General features: G+C 43.0%; 1 protein-coding gene across 1 annotated transcript in view; it reads right to left on the minus strand.

The window, feature by feature from the left end:
• The window catches only part of ADGRL3 (adhesion G protein-coupled receptor L3), an 836,368-nt gene that overhangs the window by 353,798 nt on the left and 463,885 nt on the right, over positions 1-18,685 (minus strand). The window contains 3 exon segments of the mRNA XM_075066059.1: positions 14,303-14,323; positions 14,326-14,358; positions 14,361-14,407. Coding sequence (XP_074922160.1) covers positions 14,303-14,323; positions 14,326-14,358; positions 14,361-14,407 — 101 coding nt within the window.

The raw sequence follows: 18,685 nt of genomic DNA on the forward strand, positions 1-18,685 counted from the left end.
AACACTCTGAAATGGTTGCTGGTGTTTTCTGAACCTCCTTCTGACACTTTGCTAATTCTATCAACTGGCAAACTGTGCTGCTTAGGGGAACGGGAGGAGAGAGCAACCAATCTGTAGAAAAAACTTATACTCTCTCTGTATTTGGAAGGGAATTTCTCCTTCCAGTCTTACCATCATGCCACAAACTCCTCAATTTCTAACTCCAAGAGTGAAATCCTGGCCTCATTCAAGTTAATGGCAAAACTCTCGCTGACTTCAGTTGGGCCAGAATGCTAACCCTAGCAACTAAGAGTTTGATCCACAGTCCTCTAAAGTCAATGGAAGGACTCCCGTTGACTTTAGTGGGCTAGGTCTGGGCTAGTCCTTGAGTCAAAAGGGTAGTGTGAACTCAAACGGAAACATCTTCAATAAGTCTGATACCCTTTTCAGTCTTAAGACATCATTTAAATTAGACATAACTACGAAATACACCAGGATGTATTTTAATTTATTCCATTTGAAACAATAGATAAGCCATTTTTAAACAGAAAAGCTATATACATATTCTGATAGATAGCAAACAACAAATAAACGCAGGAACCTGAAAGGTATTCAGTTGCTGACTTTGTCTACAATACATAGTCATGGTACTTTAGCATTTTGAAACAATGATATGGCCCTGGTGATCAAGGTCATAAGGAAACAAACACTGTGCTCTTCCTAACAACAAGACAATATTGCCTTAATAAATGTATACAATAAATTCTGTTTGCTTAAATTATTTGTTTATAGTATGTATCAAAAGGGAAAAAAATAGGTTCTGATCCAACAAGGTACCAAGCTTTGCCATATGAGTAGTCCCACCGATGCCTACTAGGGAAAAATAGATCTCACTGTATTTTGAATCCTAACTAAGGTATATTCTTTCCTGCCTGGAAATAGCCCAACTGAGTGCAAGTACCCAAAGCAGCAATAGAATCTGAATTGTACGCACACTTAAAGTAAGTACTATTCCTGTGTATGATTTTTAAAAGTTCTGGTGATAACAATGCAATATAATTAGGTCTGGCAATTTTTTTTGTTTAGTTTCAATAGACAGTATTCGTGTTTATTTTAAAGCATTTTTTGCAGATTTATAAGCATTTAAGATCTCAACAATGTGCAAAATTATGGGCTCTAAGCATTTTCTAAAATCAATTTAAATTTTCACAGTTGTGGGATACGGGGGTTACACAATGGGTGGGGAAATAAATATTTAATAATGGTAGGTGCAGAGATTCTGAAAAGTTGAAGCTTTATAACAGTTAAAACACACAAATATCTGTATACCAAACTCTAATAAGTTCTCAAGCAGCTCGTTTCTTACTTTACCTATCTATACATTTTGATTACCATCGATGGATATATTTTTTCATCAATTTCTGTGTGTACAGTGAAATTGATGTTTACTGACATTTATCGATAAAATTAATCCCTCTAAGCCTAAATATAATTTTACAGTTAGAGAACAATCCAGCGACATAGATTTCCCTCTCTCAAGTGAGGTTAGAATGTTGAAGCTATTTATCATCCATTCGAACATTCTGGGACAAATTCAGCAAAAATAATCTTCAAGATCAACTGTTCATTTTTTCTAAGCAACACTTAGCTTTCGGAGCACTCTTGTTAACATTCTACCCAGCCTGTGTGATCTCTCCATTATCCATGATTCTCACAAACCTTAAAGCTAATAATACAGTACTACTTCCAGAATATGTAAAACTTGTCCTGGTCATGCCCTCCCTCTTCCACCAAATCATTTCTTAGTTTTCAGATTTAGAGAGGTAAGTAGTGGTGACCCCCAGGGATCTGTACTGGGCCCAGTCCTATTTAACATATTCATAAACGATCTGGAAAAAGGGGTAAACAGTGAGGTGGCAACATTTGCAGATGATACAAAACTACTCAAGATAGTTAAGTCCCAGGCAGACTGCAAAGAGCTACAAAAGGATCTCACAAAACTGGGTGACTGGGAAACACAATGGTAGATGAAATTTAATGTTGATAAATGCCAAGTAATGCACATTGGAAAACATAATCCTAACTATACATATACAACGATGGGTTCTAAATTAGCTGTTACCACTCAAGAAAGAGATCTTGGAGTCATTGTGGATAGTTCTCTGAAATCATCCACTCAATGTGCAGCGGCAGTCAAAAAGCGAACAAAATACTGGGAATCATCAAGAAAGGGATAGATAATAAGACAGAAAATATCATATTGCTTCTATATAAATCGATGGTACACCCACACCTTGAATACTGTGTGCAGATGCGGTCGCCCCATCTCAAAAAAGATATATTGGAATTGGGAAAGGTTCAGAAAAGGGCAACAAAAATGATTAGGGGTATAGAACAGCTTCCGTATGAGGAGAGATTAATAAGACTGGGACTTTTCAGCTTAGAAAAGCGACAACTAAGGGGGAACATGATAGAGGTCTATAAAATCATGAGTGGTATAGAGAAAGTAAATAAGGAAGTGCTGTTTACTCCTCATAATACAAGAACAAGGGACCACCAAATGAAATTAGTAGTTAGCAGGTTTAAAGCAACACAAGAAAGTATTTTTTCACACAACACACTGTCAATCTCTGGAACTCATTGCCAGAGAGTGTTGTGAAGGCCAATACTATAACGGGGTTCAAAACGGAACTAGATAGATTCATGAAAGATAGGACCATCAGTGGCTAGGTGTCCCTAGCCTTTGTTTGCCAGAACCTGGTATTGGGTGTCAGGGCATGGATCACTTGCTGATAACCTATCTGTTCACTCTCTTTGGGGCATCTGCCATTGACCACTGTCAATAGACAGGATACTGGGCTTGACGGACCTTTGGTCTGACCCAGTATAGCCGTTCTTATGTTCTTATGATTTTAGCTTGGAAATGCACCTGACCCAAAACCTTGACCACCTCTGAATGGTGAGGATGTGCAGATCAAAGTCCAGTCTATGATTGGTCTAAAATTGATCAATCTGTATAAATCAGGAAGTCAGTTTCAAGGGCTGGTGATAGTCTGAGAAGTGATTCTGTTAAAAAAATAAATAAAAATAAGTGGTTGGGTTTATACTCCTTCTCCATGACTCTTCCATAGTAAATCAGTTCACTTTACAAGCCCTAAGATTTTTTTTCTAAGCGTTAATATATGTCCAACAAGCTGTGTTCTTATTGCCCTGGACACATCACCACTGTGCAATAAAAGCTCTCCAATCAGAGATCAGCTGACAAGCTCATGGAGATGCCAGCTCTCTTTCCCATATTTCTTTTCTGACGTTTGCAATGGGTGGACCAGAAGGCAGCTAGGTATGGGATTTTTGCTCAGCACACACTCCCTAAGAACAGCTGTACCCACAATGAGAGAATGCTGCCGTGTCCTTACTGCCATGAAGCATGTGCTGCTCATTTGAGGTGTTGTTGCCATTTCTGCAGCTAACCAACAGGGACATTTAAATGCAACACGGGGAGGAAGGACGGTCCAGTGTCTAGGGCACAAGCTTGGGATTTGGGAGATCTGGGTTCAAATCCCGTACTTATTACAGACTTCCTGTATGACTTGGGCAAATCAGTTAGCCTGTCTGTGTCTCAGCCCCATCCCATCTGTTAAAGGGGGATAACAGGACTTCCTACCTGAAAGGAGTGTTATGCGCTAAATAGATATGCAGTGCTCAAATACTACAATAAGGGGAGCCAAATAAGTACTTTAGAGAGAGAATACAGACACACCTTCCCTGAAAGAGACTGCCCCAGTCACCCCTTCTCTGTGAGACCTACTGGGCTCCTTGGTTGGGCACAGACTGATACATATTAGAAAGAAATTAAAAAAAAAAAAACCACACACAGCTTTGAGCTGCTTAAATAGGCCTTTGTTAGGAGCACACTGAAAGTTACAGAGGGAGCTAGTAGCAACCCCCATATTTAGGTTGCATATGAACCCATTACAACAGAACTTTTCAACCTTTCTTTTTTGAGAAGCTCTAACACCTCCATTGCTTTCAGCAGGGCTCTGACACGTGTGTATAAATTATGCCCACTAACATCTGCTAAAAAGACTTAGTTCCTTTAAATTGGGCCTTCAAGTTTAAAATCAAACCTAGGAAGGAAAAATACCCTTTCTTATTTGTGAATCTGTTTCCCAGAGTGTCTCTCAATATTTCATTTTAAATTTCAATCTCCTAAGTTTCTTGATTCATCTAAAATATTTATTCTTCCTGAACACCAGCATCAGTTTTTATTTCATTCTTGAAAACTGTGTGCGCACCTGTGCTTATCTCTAAACCTGCAGGCTAAGAGACTGCTGATTTGCAAAATCCACATAGTATTAGATGATTTCAATTAAGGGCACATTTCTGTTGGCACTTGTAAATGTGCACTCTCTCCACCAGTGATATAGTGAAAGGAGATTGGTGGGGTAAGTAATGCGTCCTTTGGTTCTGACTCCGGGAAGAAAAAGAACTAATAAGGGAATCTGGGAATTCCAAGGAATAAAAAAAAAATTTTGTTTTGTTTTGATTTCGTTTGTTTGTTTGGCTGCAATGCCTATGAAATCGTTTGCCTTGGAAGAAAGGCAGTTTGTCAGCAGGATACAAAATAAAGATTCTTTGCTCAGAAATCAGAAATAACCATAATGGGTGGTTAGGTTAGTATTTTTATGGTCCACAGTGTTGTGTATTTGGTTGTCATGATTTTTGTTCCCATGGCAACTGAGTTAGATTATTAGGGGATAGCCTAGATAGCCTAGCCTGTTTCGGCCGTTTAGTTCAGCTCTGTGTGTGTAAATAAATGGTAGTTTTGTTAGCTGTCTGCTCTCTGGCCTCAAGTGATTTCTTCCTAAACCGACTGCCTCCAAGGATATAACAAGTGGCGACGATGGATGGGATTCCGGTGCTGCTCCCGTAACAGAAGGAAGTAGAAGTCAAGGTAAAAAAACAAACAAACAAAAAAAAACATGCTTGTTTGATTGACTGTGAAAGTGAAACTAAAATCATGGCTACTCTGACCAGGCCACTGGAACCTTTTGATGAGAATATAGAGCAGTGGCATGTGTATACTGAGTGTTTTGAGCTTTTTGTTATTGCAAATGACATTACAGAAGCGAAGAAGGTGCCAATATTCTTAAACATTGTAGGGGCTAAAACCTACTCCCTGCTACACAGCTACTACACTCTGTTAAGCCTGAGACTAAATCTTACAGTGACGCTGTGGAAATCCTGGGTCCATTTTTCCCCCAAAACACTGGTAATTGCTGAAAGATATAGGTTCCACAAAAGAGACCAAAAAGAAGATGAAACAGTTGTACAATTGTAGCAATTTTAAAAAAGCTAGCAGAACACTGTGAATTTAAAGAGATGTTAAATGATGCCCTGCGTGACAGATTAGTGTGTGGCCTGTACAGTGAAGCTATACGGAAGCGCCTACTGACAGAGGCTCAGCTTACATTACAGAAGGCTGTTGATATTGCTGTCTCCGTGGAACTGGCTACAAGGAGGTGCAATACATCGGTGCATCCCTTAGGGTGCAAAAAGTGTCACAAGAACCTACCCACAAAACTGTGCAGAGTCAGGAATGTTACCGCTGTGGTAAGCCGGGTCACCAGGCATCAGAATGCTGGTGTAAGGACCTGGTGTGTCGACACTGTGGCAAAAAGGGACACATTGAGTGTGCCTGTACACAAAAGAAAAAGAAGCCTGTGGTCTGGTCGACAAAAAGAGGAACTGCATACCTAGAGCAGACCCAGGATGATCAAGGTGACACTTCATCGCAAGCGAGAAATGCCACTGCATGTTTTGTCTTTGGCAGTGGGCTCACATGAATTCTGGGTAACCCCGCTGTTGGATGGCAAACCTATACGCATGGAACTGGACACCGGTGCAGCCGTCTCGCTGGTCTCCGAGACTGTGTATAAAGAAAAGCTACTGCATCTTCCGCTTAAGGCAACAAAAACTGTTCTGAAGACGTATGTGGGAGAAGCTGTGCCCATGTTGGGCACTATTGATGTTAAGGTGGAGCTCAATGGACAGGCTGCTAAATTGCCACTGTTTGTGGTGAGAGGTAATTACCCAGCCTTAATGGGTAGGTCTTGGCTTGGGAAGATTCAGCTGAACTGGCAGAAGTGCACCAGATGACTAAAGAAGAAACCAGTCTAACCCCTATACTAAGGAAACATGCTGCTGTTTTTGAAGATGATTTGGGAGTATGAAGGGAATCATTGTGACATTGAACATTAAACCTGACAATCCACCAAAATATCTGAAAGCCCGAACTGTGCCATATGTCATCAGGCCAAAAGTTGAAGCAGACCTGGAGCACCTGGTCACCAATGGAGTCCTAATACCAGTTACCCATAGCTCATGGGCCACTCCTATCGTCCCAATAGTGAAGAAAGATGGCTCTCTCCGTATCTGTGGTGATTTTAAAGTCACTGTCAACTCAGTGTTGTGTGCAGAGCAATACCTGCTTCCACGCATCGATGACCTCTTTGCAGGCCTGGCTGGAGGACAAAAGTTCAGTAAGATTGATCTGAGTCAAGCATATTATACAGATGCACGTCGATGAAAGTCCCAAGAGCTGTTGATTATTGTGACTCATAAGGGGCTTTATCGATACTGTCGTCTACCCTTTGGAATAACATCTGCTCCCGCCCTGTTCCAGAGAGCTATGGACCAGATCTTGTGTGGCTTGTCAGGAGTTCAGTGCTATCTGGATGATAGCACTGAACTCCTGACACTGATAGCACTGGAAGGAATGAGAGGATCACTTAAAGAAATTAGAGGTACCCTACAAAGACTGGAAGAGTATGGCCTACGAGTTCGCAAAGACAAGTGTGAATTCTTCAAGCCTCCTGTTGAATATTTGGGACACATAATTGATTCTGCAGGTCTTCATAAGGCCCCTGCAAAAGTTAAAGCTATGGTGGAGGCTCCTCCACCTCGAAATGTAAGCCAGCTGCGCTCGTTTCTAGGACTACTGAACTATTAGGAAAGTTCATCTCATAGTTAGTCACACTGCTGAAACCACTTCATGAGCTCCTTGGGCAGAACAAGGCCTGGAAGTGGACTGAAGCCTGTGATGTTGCATTTAACAAAGCTAAGGATGCATTGCTAAATTCTGAAGTTTTAACGCACTTTGATCCATCCTTACCCCTACAATTGGCCTGCAATGCCTCCCCTTATGGAGTGGGAGCAGTCGTGTCACACATTATGCCTTCAGGAGAAGAGAGACCTATTGCTTTTGCTTCACGTACTCTAAGCAAAGCAGAAACTAACTACATCCAAATCAAACGTGAGGCATTAGAATTGTTTTTGGAATTCGAAGTTTCATCAGTACCTGTTTGGGCGAATGTTTACTCTTCTCACAGACCATCAACCTCTGACGTCAATTTTTGGACCCTACACAGGCATTCCCCCATTAGCTGCTAGTCGTATGCAACATGGGCATTGTTACTTTCAGCACAGACATATGAATCAAATATTGGAAATCCACTCTGCACGGCAATGCAGATGGCTCTCAAGGTTGCTTTTGCCGGTCAAACATCAAGACAGTGCCCAAAAGGAAATCTTCTACTTCGAACAGGTAGAGAATACACCCATCACTGCTTACGCAGATAAGAAGCAACTCGCGTTGGACCCGTGTTAGCAGTTATGGACCTAGTGATGCATGGAAAATCTCGAAACCTCTCTGGTCTCACCGACCTGGTTACCTACACGTTCACGTAGGACAGAGTTATTGGTCCAATTTCTGCTTGTTTGTTGTGGGATAGAGAGCGTGATTCGATTATTCCACCACGCAACGAATCACAAGTGCTTAGAACAGTACTTTCCGGTCCACTGCTGGACATAATGTGCGCTGAAGGAAATTGCACAAGCTCATTTTTTGGTGGCCTGGGGTGGACAGTTACTTGTGAAGAAAGGCAAAAGCTGTTAAGTCATTCAGGTGGTGAAAATGCCCCCAGTGGTCGGCACCTACACCCATGGGACTGGCCTGAAAACCCTGGCATGTATTCACATTGACTTCGCCGGGCCCCCTTTGAAAGGAAGCTGAGTTCTCTGGTGGCAGTAGTGCCTTCTAATGGCCATAAGTTCTATAATGCAGTCCACTACTGCAGAGGTACTATTAAAACTCACGGGAGATCTTTAGTCGTTTTCGATCTGCCCAGAAAACTTGTGAGCGCAACAGACCGCAGTTCGTCCTCAGAGTTTCCAATTTTATGAAGGCACATTGGATACACCACATCCGTCAGACACCTATCATCCATTCCACCAATGGAGTAGCTGAAGATTTGTGCAACAATGAAACACGCTTTGACATCAGCAAGGGGACAACACTATTCAAAGAGCGTCGGATACTTCTTACTTTCCTACCGAAACACCCTCATGCTAACGACCCAGGCATCCCGGCCTTTCTAATGGTGGGCGCAGCTGTGCACCTTGCTTTGATCTGCTGAAACCTTCTGAACCCCGACAAATTGTGCAACATCAGCAGCATACCAAGTCATCAGACGGGGCACCCAGGCAAAGACCGAACCTTTACCCGGGACAGACAGTTTTGGCTCGGAATTATACCTTTCGAGCTAATGAGTCCCTGCCATGATCTCACTCAAACAGACCTGTTTCCTACGTCCGGACTGCAAGAATCTTACCTGGCGGCGACATGTAGATCAGCTGTTGCCAGTCATCAGAGACACATCTGCAGTGAGTGGCTCTGTTCACCTCTCTCTGGTGAGACACCGAATCACGAATCCCTGGTCTGACTGTTCTCTCATTACTGGGGCGGCTGAGATATCCTTTGCCAGCACGAGCTGATACCACCTCCTCACCTGTTCTGCTGTGGACCCTGACCCATGTACTTTTGGTGCAACACACACAGGAGTTTGCCGTAATCCACCTAGAGACAGAAGGCCTCCTCATCGGCTGGATCTTTAGCTAGGGCGAACCCACGGTTATGGGGCAAAATAATCCCCAGGGTTTAGCCGGGAAAGGAGGCAGTCTACCCCGCTTCTCTAGTCTAGTGCATGTTTTATTTAGGGGATGTTCTTATTGGGGGCGAGGAATATGTTGTGTTTTTGGTTGTCATGGTTTTTGTCCCCATGGCAACTGAGTTAGATTATTAGGGGATAGCCTAGATAGCCTAGCCTGTTTCGGTCGGTTAAGTCAGCTCTGTGTGTGTAAATAAATGGTAGTTTTGTTAGCTGTCTGCTTTCTGGCCTCAAGTGATTTCTTCCTAAACCAAGTGCCTCCAAGGATATAACACCCAGCCCATGCACACAAGTCATTCATTTAACTAAGTGGAACATGGGAAGCTTTGCTTTAGCAGGGATGCTTTCATAACCAAACCAAAGTGTACACAGCCATGTTGAACCCCTTAGGAACACTCGTTATTTTCTCTTGGGGGATGTGGGGAGAGCATGGAGGGATGGCCTGCCCCCTGGGAAGGGAATAACCCCGAGGGATGGAATCTGAAGGAACCACAGGACCATTTATGTAATAAAAACTGGCAGCCAGCAATGCATGGTTGTGAGAGCTTGAAAACATCGTTTCTCAGCCATCTGTGGTTAAGAACTGCAGAAAGGAAACCTCCACAAAGAAAGGCAAGGGAGGTGAGGATACAGGATTCAAAAATCGTATGGCACTGAAAAATAATTAAGACCAGTATTCTTGGGAGAAGTGGTTTCATTAAATTGTTTTCAGTTGCAATTTTCTCTCATCTTCTCCCTCCCCTCAACAATCTTAAAGCAATAAAAGTATCAGATTGCTTTCTAGTGCTTGGATTCTCTTAAAACTGTCATTATTCAATTATCTGTCTATTCGCTGGCCCTAAGGTCCAGCGGAGGAGATATTATGAGCTTTCATTTAATGTTTTTAAACGCACTTCTGTCCACTTGTGATACAATAAAACTTTATTGAATTCTGTTCCCACATCACACTTAACATCCTTCACTTTTATTGATATGTGAGCCAACCCACTCTTCTGTCAGCAATAAGAAGAGTATTTCTAGCAAAGAAATTACCCTTTTTTCCATCAATACAGCAACAGGGAAATGTGAATTAAACACATATGATTTTTTTAAAACCAGTCTTTAACAAAGAGATGAATGATAGTTAAGTGTTGCTTTCCCCCCCCCACCCCACCTCCATCACCTTGTCAGCATTTAAAAACATAGGGGACTATTCTAAGGATGAGAGAGAGTTGGTCACCTGTTGATATTGACTAGCCCTGATCAGCCAGAGGGGGAGAGAAGTCAGGACAATCTATCCCTTGTCAAAAGCCAGATCCATTTTTTTTTTCTTAAAGCAAATAATTCCCAGAGTGAGTGAGGCTGGCGGAAGGGAGGACTAGGGGTATATAATACAGCAGCCATTTTCAAAAGAGAACATGGGCTGGTAAAGTCATAAGAGGATACGTTTTTCAGAAAGAAATGGAGAGGCTTTCGGTGCACAATGCACTGTCACCAGCAAGTCTTCCTGCAACTGATGGAAGTTATGGAAAACTAGAGAAACAGGAGAAAAGAAAAACAAAACAATGCAAGGCAGGACGGGTGAACCAACAGAGAATTTAAAATATTCCATATGTTTTTCTTTGAGGAAACAGGCACAACAGTGTTCTACTGAGCATCAGTGTTCAAGGTCAGCTATCTCATCAAACTACAGACAATTCACACATGCTGCTCTACTGGAACATATACTCAACTTTCCTTTGCTGTTCAGCAAATATTTCTATTAACGCTATGGCAACATATATAGCCCATGATTTGAAACCTTACGGAATAAACCAACAACTTAGACATAGCAGGCTGAGATTACATTCTAATGGAACGTGTGATGAAACATTAATGCCTTAATTACAAAAGCTGATGCACTTCTTCAAGAGAATTGCACATTGCAAAGCTTAAATCAAAAAGGTAACAGGGCACTAGGTTTCCTGAGAATAGCACCACTATGCCACAGAAAATCTGCAATGGAGGCAGGAAATTGCTCAAAAAAACATAGTCCATTTTACCTCGGCAAATAGACAAGAAGGAATTCAGCTTTACTCAGTGGTGCTGTGCAAGCCACTTTTAACTTGTAAGGCACTCAAAAGACATCCTAAACCTCACCATCCAGACTAAACCCAATGCAGGAGTGACTAGGTAGGTCTTGTTGGAAGAAACTGGAGCATACCCATGAGTAGAGATAACATCTGCGTTTGACTGGCCAAAAGATGGAAACCTTCACTGCACACAGTGTGTTGGCACTAATATGATCTGAAGTCACAAATGCAAGGAAGGGCTTGTCTACACTACCAGACGGACTGACGGGCAGTGATCGATCCAGCGGGAGTCCACTTGTCATGTCTAATAAAGACATGATAAATCGACTGCCAATTGCTCTAGAATCGACTCTGATACTCCAGCTCAATGAGAAGCACAAGGGGAATCGACAGAAGAGCGTCTCCCGTTGACACAGCACAGTGAAGACAGCGTGGTGAGTAGATCTAAATATGTTGACTTTAGCTATGTTATTCACGTAGATAAAGTTGCATAACTTTGATCATCCCTCGCCACCCCGTAGTGTAGACCAGAATGAAGAGAGAGGTTCCACTCAGCCATTCATATATCACTTGCCCCAGCCGATGAGTGCTGCAAACTGCATGTGCACAGCATGCCCTACTGACGGCTGTGGCTGCAGAATTGGTCTCACTGTATCTCCTCAGCTGAGTTCCTCCCCGAAGGTGACCCAGACAGTGCTCTCACATGAAGAGAATGGGTGGTCAGATGACTGGCTTGTTTGTCTTCTCAGCGGATAAACCCCTTGCCCATACACTGCTACAAGTCAGCAAATGAGACTGCTAGAAAATAGTGTGACAGCTTCACAGTCAGCAAGAAAGCTATGTGGTGGATAAGTAGGTAAATAAAGTGTTACCATCCCTATTTCAGAGGAAACAGACACTGCAAAACACACATTGATTCCCTAGGGGCAGTGCAGCTCAGTGGATTAAGCACAGGTTGTGGGGTTCAATCCTGGTCCCATTAAAGCCAAAAGCGGTTTTGTCATTGACATCACTGAGGTAGGATTTCACTCCTGGATTGTAATGTTGCTCTTGACATTCTCTTGCTATGTGAACCACTTCCATCATGAAAGCCACAGGGTGACTTTTCCCTGCCTCATGGGGTGGGGATGCTGTGGGGCATAACTAAATAGTGTTTGCAAACCACTACAGAAGTGCAACACCTTGCCAACGCCAGGCACTGGCAAGAACAGAATAGAGAAATTCTGGTGTGAAAGCCCTGTGCTCACTTGCCTTTGGGGGGACAGGGACACATGGACACGGACACTCCCGCACAATGTGCCAGGTCCTTTGCTGGGGTATGGTAGTGGAGCTTTGCACCAGCTGAGGATCTGGCCCATAATGTTAATAACAAATGCTGCAATTTTTGCAGAACAAGGAAAAGTCAGAATTCACCATAATGATTATCTCCGCCTCCAGCCTTGTACAAAGATTACTCCAGTAGGTATTGAAAAACCCACAGCCACACAACACCCTAACCTGATTTAAAGGCATCATTTTTCATGTTTGGATCATTAAAAACATTCAATCCCTACTGTACATTTGGTACTGAGCAGCCTACCACAAGAGTTATTTTACATCTTGCACATAAGACCGATTAGCACCTCAGGGCATAATATTCACATATTACTTTCCTTACAATGCACCACTATTCTTCTTTGTTTTCTATGCAACAAAGGCTATTGGTAATGACTAGTTCTTTACCAGAATGATCTCAGGAGGAAATAATACATGCCATGCAAATTGCAAAATTCATCTAGAGTTATTACAATACTTATATCGATGATAACAATGATAGGGTATAGCAAGCCTCTCTCCCCCGACTCCCACAGCACTCTTTTTTGTTTTTTTTTTTTTGGTAATGCAATGAAACACCTTGCTAGTTAGGTCACTGAAAACTAGTAATGTTGAATAAAGCTCTATGGGTCACATCCAAAACACACTGATGTCGATTTTCATTGCTTTCAATGGGTTTTGAATCAGCCCCAATGTAAGACATCAGTTTGCATCTAGAAGCTTCATGGTTTTTGCGTTTTAATACTCAGACATGGACTAAGTCCTAATGTTGACTGTTTCCCCAATTGGCTGAGACAGATAAGTCCCTTGGCAGAGTACGTCACTTTTGTTCAGGGACAGGGGCAGTGAGTGCTTTTGTTTTAATTGCTCCCCTCACTTTTCAGTTCCCAGCCATTTCTCGACAGCCACATACTTTCAACCCTTTCAGTGCCCACAGCAGACAGGCAGCCAGTTCTTCGTGAGAGGTGTGTACAGTTTGAGGAACTAATAGCATGAGCAAGAAGCTCATAACTATCCCTGAGGAGATCATGCTTGTCACTTCCAAGACTCATTCCTTCTCCATGGTTGACCTCCAAGCACGAGCCTATTTGTTTATGATCCCAGCTATCTTCTTCCACGGGTCAAGTGGCATGCTTTGGAAGAATGAAATGTTTTCTGGCTGGCTCTCACTACTCGATCCCACACATATTAAACTAATTAGGGAAGACCAAAGTGATTTAGTTTTGCCTATTTGTTCCCCGAGGTGCACGATTTGAAAGCTTTGAAATCCAGGGTAAGGAAACCCAGAAATGATTTAGTTTTGCATGACTTTATTCTTTAGTATTGCTAACAATTTATATACTCTTCGCGATATACATTTTTTTGATAGCAGAATTGTTAATGCGTCCTGCTGCTATGAAAAGCAAATTCTGAAGCATGCTTTACTTTTGGTAATGCTGATTTTGCTCTATTAAAATATAACACTACACCACAGATGAAGTTTTTCTAACCTAGAAAAAATTAAGGCTTTCAGGGCCTGCATGTAACTTCCTTAATCATTTCAGAACTTACAGTTTCATAATTCCTACCATCAACATTATGTCTCATAATAGCTTCTATTTGCTTGTCCCTGCGAGGAGATGTAATATGGGTCTTAAAAGGTACGATAAATGGCACTAATTAAATAACATAGATCAGTCTAAAAAAAACTTTGAACTACAATTACATCAGAAAACTGTACAGTGAGCAATAAAAAACCTCCCCTAATATAGTAGTGTTTCATATAACAGGAGCATCATCACACGAGTGAGTTTTCAACCCTCATCACTGAATTCTGGTGTGGTGTGTTACACTTTTGCCAATTTTGTCATTGAGTGGTGTTTGTTCCCCCCACCCCCCATGGGTTCAAGGCCTAATCGCAGCAAAATGAGATCTCTATCAATGAGAAGTGAAAATATATTATATACATACTGTAAGGGACACATTCATATGCACTTCCAGGTATTTGTACGTTCCCGGCAAGGTCTGAAGACACTCAGGGCCGCTACCACTGCACACTGTGTACGATTACTGCATCTGAAAGCAAGAGGAATGACAATCAAATACAGATGGAGAAGATGTTGCATAAAATGTTCATAAGTGTCCAAGTACTTAGGCATCTGTCCTTTAACGTGATTTCCCTGCCTCAGTCTCACTGATTTCAGTGGAGCGTGGAGTACATCACTTTTGAAAGTGGGGCATGGCTCTTATGTCACTCAACTGTTTTTTACCCATTATTTATAATTTTAGTTCCATCTAAGCTACTGAGAGCTAATAGTTTTAAGTTGTTTGGGATTTCTTTTTTTAAGATTGACTTACTTTTTATTGTTATTGTATGACAGTTATAAGAGTATCTGAAGTGCATCCTTCAGTGTTACCAGGACATCAGCAGCAATTTAAAGCTGTAGCATGCCAGCTGAAATATCTGAGGTCCTGATCTACAAAGGGACCTACGCATCAGACTCTACCCGAAGGGGCTCCCTTAAAGTCCACTAGATTATTGATAAAAATATGAGCATTGAGAAATTAATTATTTGGCCTAATCCTGCTGACACTTTTGCACATCTTTTAGTGATTGTGGGATCAGGGCCTTAATATTACTAAATGGTCCAGATATGTCACTATGGAGACACTGTTCAAAAGACAAAGACCTAATTCCAAACCCTTTCAAGGATGACCTGCAGGATTAAAAGTTGACAACTGGGCCCAACCATTTGGAACTAGATTATCCATAGTCAGTAAGACAATAATCAACCTTTAAACTAAACAAACAAAGTTAACTGCTTAACTGTGTCAGTGACTTGATTATAAATTATTGCACCCATTAATTGAAAAATGCTGACTAGTTTAACCCAAAATTTTGTGGCTTTCTTTGCTTGTAATGTTTTAATGTTGTTTTATTTCATGGAAACAGGAGAGTATTTTTAAACCACTCTGTCATATTGGAAATCTAAACTGCATTGTGCTAAAATGAATGAGAACAAAATCTAATGTAACTTTAGTTGCATGTTCAGACAAAGTGCAAAGAGCATATCAACATATGTCAGATTTAGTGTTAGTTGTAACTAAACACATACTTTTAAATGAAAAGAATATGATATTCGTATCAACAGTGCCCCTTTAATGCATTCTATGAATAATGAAATATAATCAAAAAGGTGACTGGAAACAGTGACAAACAGGAAAGAAACATCAGTCATCAAGTAAACTGTTCTAAGAACAGCGCTGTTCTGCTTTAATGCTAAAGAATTGTATTTGCACCAAATGGCACAGCACACAGGACCGGCTAGAGTTTCTGTGCCCTAGGTGCCGGGACATTTCGCCGCCCCGCGCGCGGTCTCGCGGCTCCCTGACCCGGGGGTGGGGGGGCGCCCTGGGCTGCCGGGGCGCGGCGGCGGCTCCCCGACCCTGGGGGCGGGGGCGGGACACCCTGGGCTGCTGGCTGCAGTGGCGGTCCCTGCCCGGGGGGGGAACGCCCTGGCTGCCCGGCTACGCGGCGGCTTCACTGACCCCCAGGGGCGGGGCGCCTGGGCTGCCGGCTGCAGCGGCGGCGGCGCTGACCTCAGGGCCGCTGGAATGGCGGCGCCCTGACCAGGGAACCTTGGGCTGCCGGAGGCAGGCAGCTGCTGCTGCCGGCAGCTCAGCCCCTCCAGCAGCAGCGGCTGCAACCATTTAAAAAAAATTTGGGGGGCGCCACTTTTTGGCGCCCCCAAATCTTGGCGCCCTAGGCAACCGCCTAGTTCGCCTAAATGGTTGCACCGGCCCTGACAGCACATTTATATTTGTCATATAGAGCTGCAATGCACATGACTCAGATATTACATATTTCCAAAAGTAAGCTGTTCTCACTGGAGAGCTGATTCTACAGACACATTGAGGCAAGAGCTACATTACTCAGGCAAATAATCTCTTTGATGTTAGCAGGGCTAATCATGTAACTGAAGTTATTTGCATGTATAAATGGTTGCACTATTGAGTGCAGAAATATGGCCTCCATTTGACACACATGCTTGACTCCCCTTAGTGTTACTGAAAAATTTGTGTGTGCATCCAGAGTTCAACGTATACATTTGCACTGAGAATGTTCCTAAAGGAGCTATTGGAATATTTTATTAATGTGTTTCGGATACAGACTTATTTAGCAAACAGTGGTTCTAAACAGAAAATTCCTGAAGTGTTTGTTCAGGGGGAAAAATGACAATATACTCCTTCATTTTCATTCCTTTCCATACTGGATACAGAATTCCTTGGGGATAGAGCATGGCAGTTACTTTCAATAAAATGCTTCTTCCTCTGATATGACATTGGACCTCTGACCTCACCTTTCTATTGGCAGAAGCACCAGCATCCAGAGAAGAACTCATTTAGGTCTGGAGTGGAAATGTTTAGTGTTTACCTGAGGCTACAGTTTGTCAGCCTTAATGAGGATTTTATTTTAGCCCATAAATTAAAACGGATTCATTAGTGAGTGCCTTAAGCTCAATATTTAAAAAAAAATTACAGAAAGATTAATAAAACCCTACTCATCAGGCAATTTAGCGCGATAACAGATAATCCAGAGGGCTGGAATGTTCTAATGTTTGCCGATTGAGATTTATGCCAGTCAATGGTTGTCACAGACAAGAGACAACTTTTATCATATAAATGGAGGAATAAAAGTATTAACTTGAGGGCTAATTTTGATGTCCTCACCCTTGCTACTGTGAGACAGGTGGCTTGGCAAGGATATACAGACAGTTAGGACAGTGTGTGCAGGCAGGCTTCCAAGCAGAGACTTTGAACATAATCCAAAATTTCACTTCCAACAAAAAGCTTTTATTGAGCTCAATGTGCCTTTCAAAATGCAATACTGTTGGACTAATCCATAGTGTCTATGGCTTCATGGACAGTCCCTGCCATGTTACATCGAATAACAATAATGCATCTAAAAGGTATGCTTCGAAATCATGAGTCAGGCTCAAAAAAAATCACGAGGCTGGCTTCAAAATCATGAAATGTAAATAAATAAATTAATTGTGAATACTTTTTATTTACTTTCTTATTTCTGTAGCCTGGAGGGATGCACTTGCTTCATATTTTACAGTTCTTCTCTGCAACCATGCCAGCAAGAAATTTGCTTTTGTTTTGTTTTGTAAGTGAAAGCTCAGCTTCTCATGTCAGCAAATGAACCAAGGTGCTGATGCTTTTAAAAAAAAAAACAAAAAACACCACCATCCCCCCCCCCCCCACACACACATATACAAATATTGTGGGAATTGCAATAAAATCGCAAGAGTTGGCAATCCTGGACACAGCAACTTTCCAAACACACATTATCAGTGTAGGTCCTGAATTCGAATGCAAATCTTTCACTCTCTTCCAGAGCAGTGTGTGATCTGGGACACCACCTGTACCTACTGAGTTCCAGGAAGTGGGCGGGAAGCCCGCCCACTGCTAAAGGATCCCCCCCTCAGCCTAAGGGGACGATCTACAGGACCTCAAAACCCAACTGAGTTCGGGGCGGGGGAGGGGGGGAGAGGACACCACCTGTAGTGGGGTGGACATCTGCTCCTGCCCTGAAGAGCTTAAAACAGCCAGGAAGAGGGCTGTGGCTGGGGCAAGAAACCTGGGTTTGATTGGGGGAAGTAGACTCAGCTGCGGCCATGCCCCAATCAGGCCACAGCTGGCCTATATAAAGAGGCAGTGAGCCAGGAGCCTGGTCAGTCTCTCTCTGTTTGTAGAGGGAGAAGGGCCTGGCTGTAGGGAGCAAGAGACCGGGTACCTGGGTGAAGCAGGGCTGGGGAAAGGCAGAGGAGCTGGGGAGCTCCAGCCTGGAAAGCCCCAGGCTGAGGCCTAGCATTGGGCTAAGAAGTACTAGGGATTGCAGAGGGCAGCCCAGGGGTAGGCAAAGGCAGCAGGTCTAAACCCAACCTTGCCAGAGATGAGTAGGCTGACACTGCAGTCTGCCCCAGGGTGTGAGGCTAGACAATGACTGGCAATAGCCTTATACTGAGGCGAGGTGGGGACAGTGGGTAGGGGTTTCCCAGGGAGGGGAGACCCTGAGAGAAAGGGATTACTGTGGGGAGCAGTGTCCCAGCTAAAAGGGCATCGGGTCCAGGGAGGGACACGGGGGCCTGTCATAAAGCATAAGTCCCAATTCTGAACCTTAGCGTCCAAAATTTGGGTGCCTGCATGAAACCTCCAAGCCTAATTACCAGCTTAGATCTGATAGCGCTGCCACCAGCCAGGAATTCCAGTGCCTGGCTCACTCTGGTCTCCCCAAAACCTTCCCTGGGGGACCCCAGGACTCAGATGCCCTGAGTCTCACCACAAAGG

Source organism: Chelonoidis abingdonii, chromosome 5 (assembly GCF_003597395.2).
Source record: "Chelonoidis abingdonii isolate Lonesome George chromosome 5, CheloAbing_2.0, whole genome shotgun sequence".
Taxonomy (NCBI): domain Eukaryota; kingdom Metazoa; phylum Chordata; order Testudines; family Testudinidae; genus Chelonoidis; species Chelonoidis abingdonii.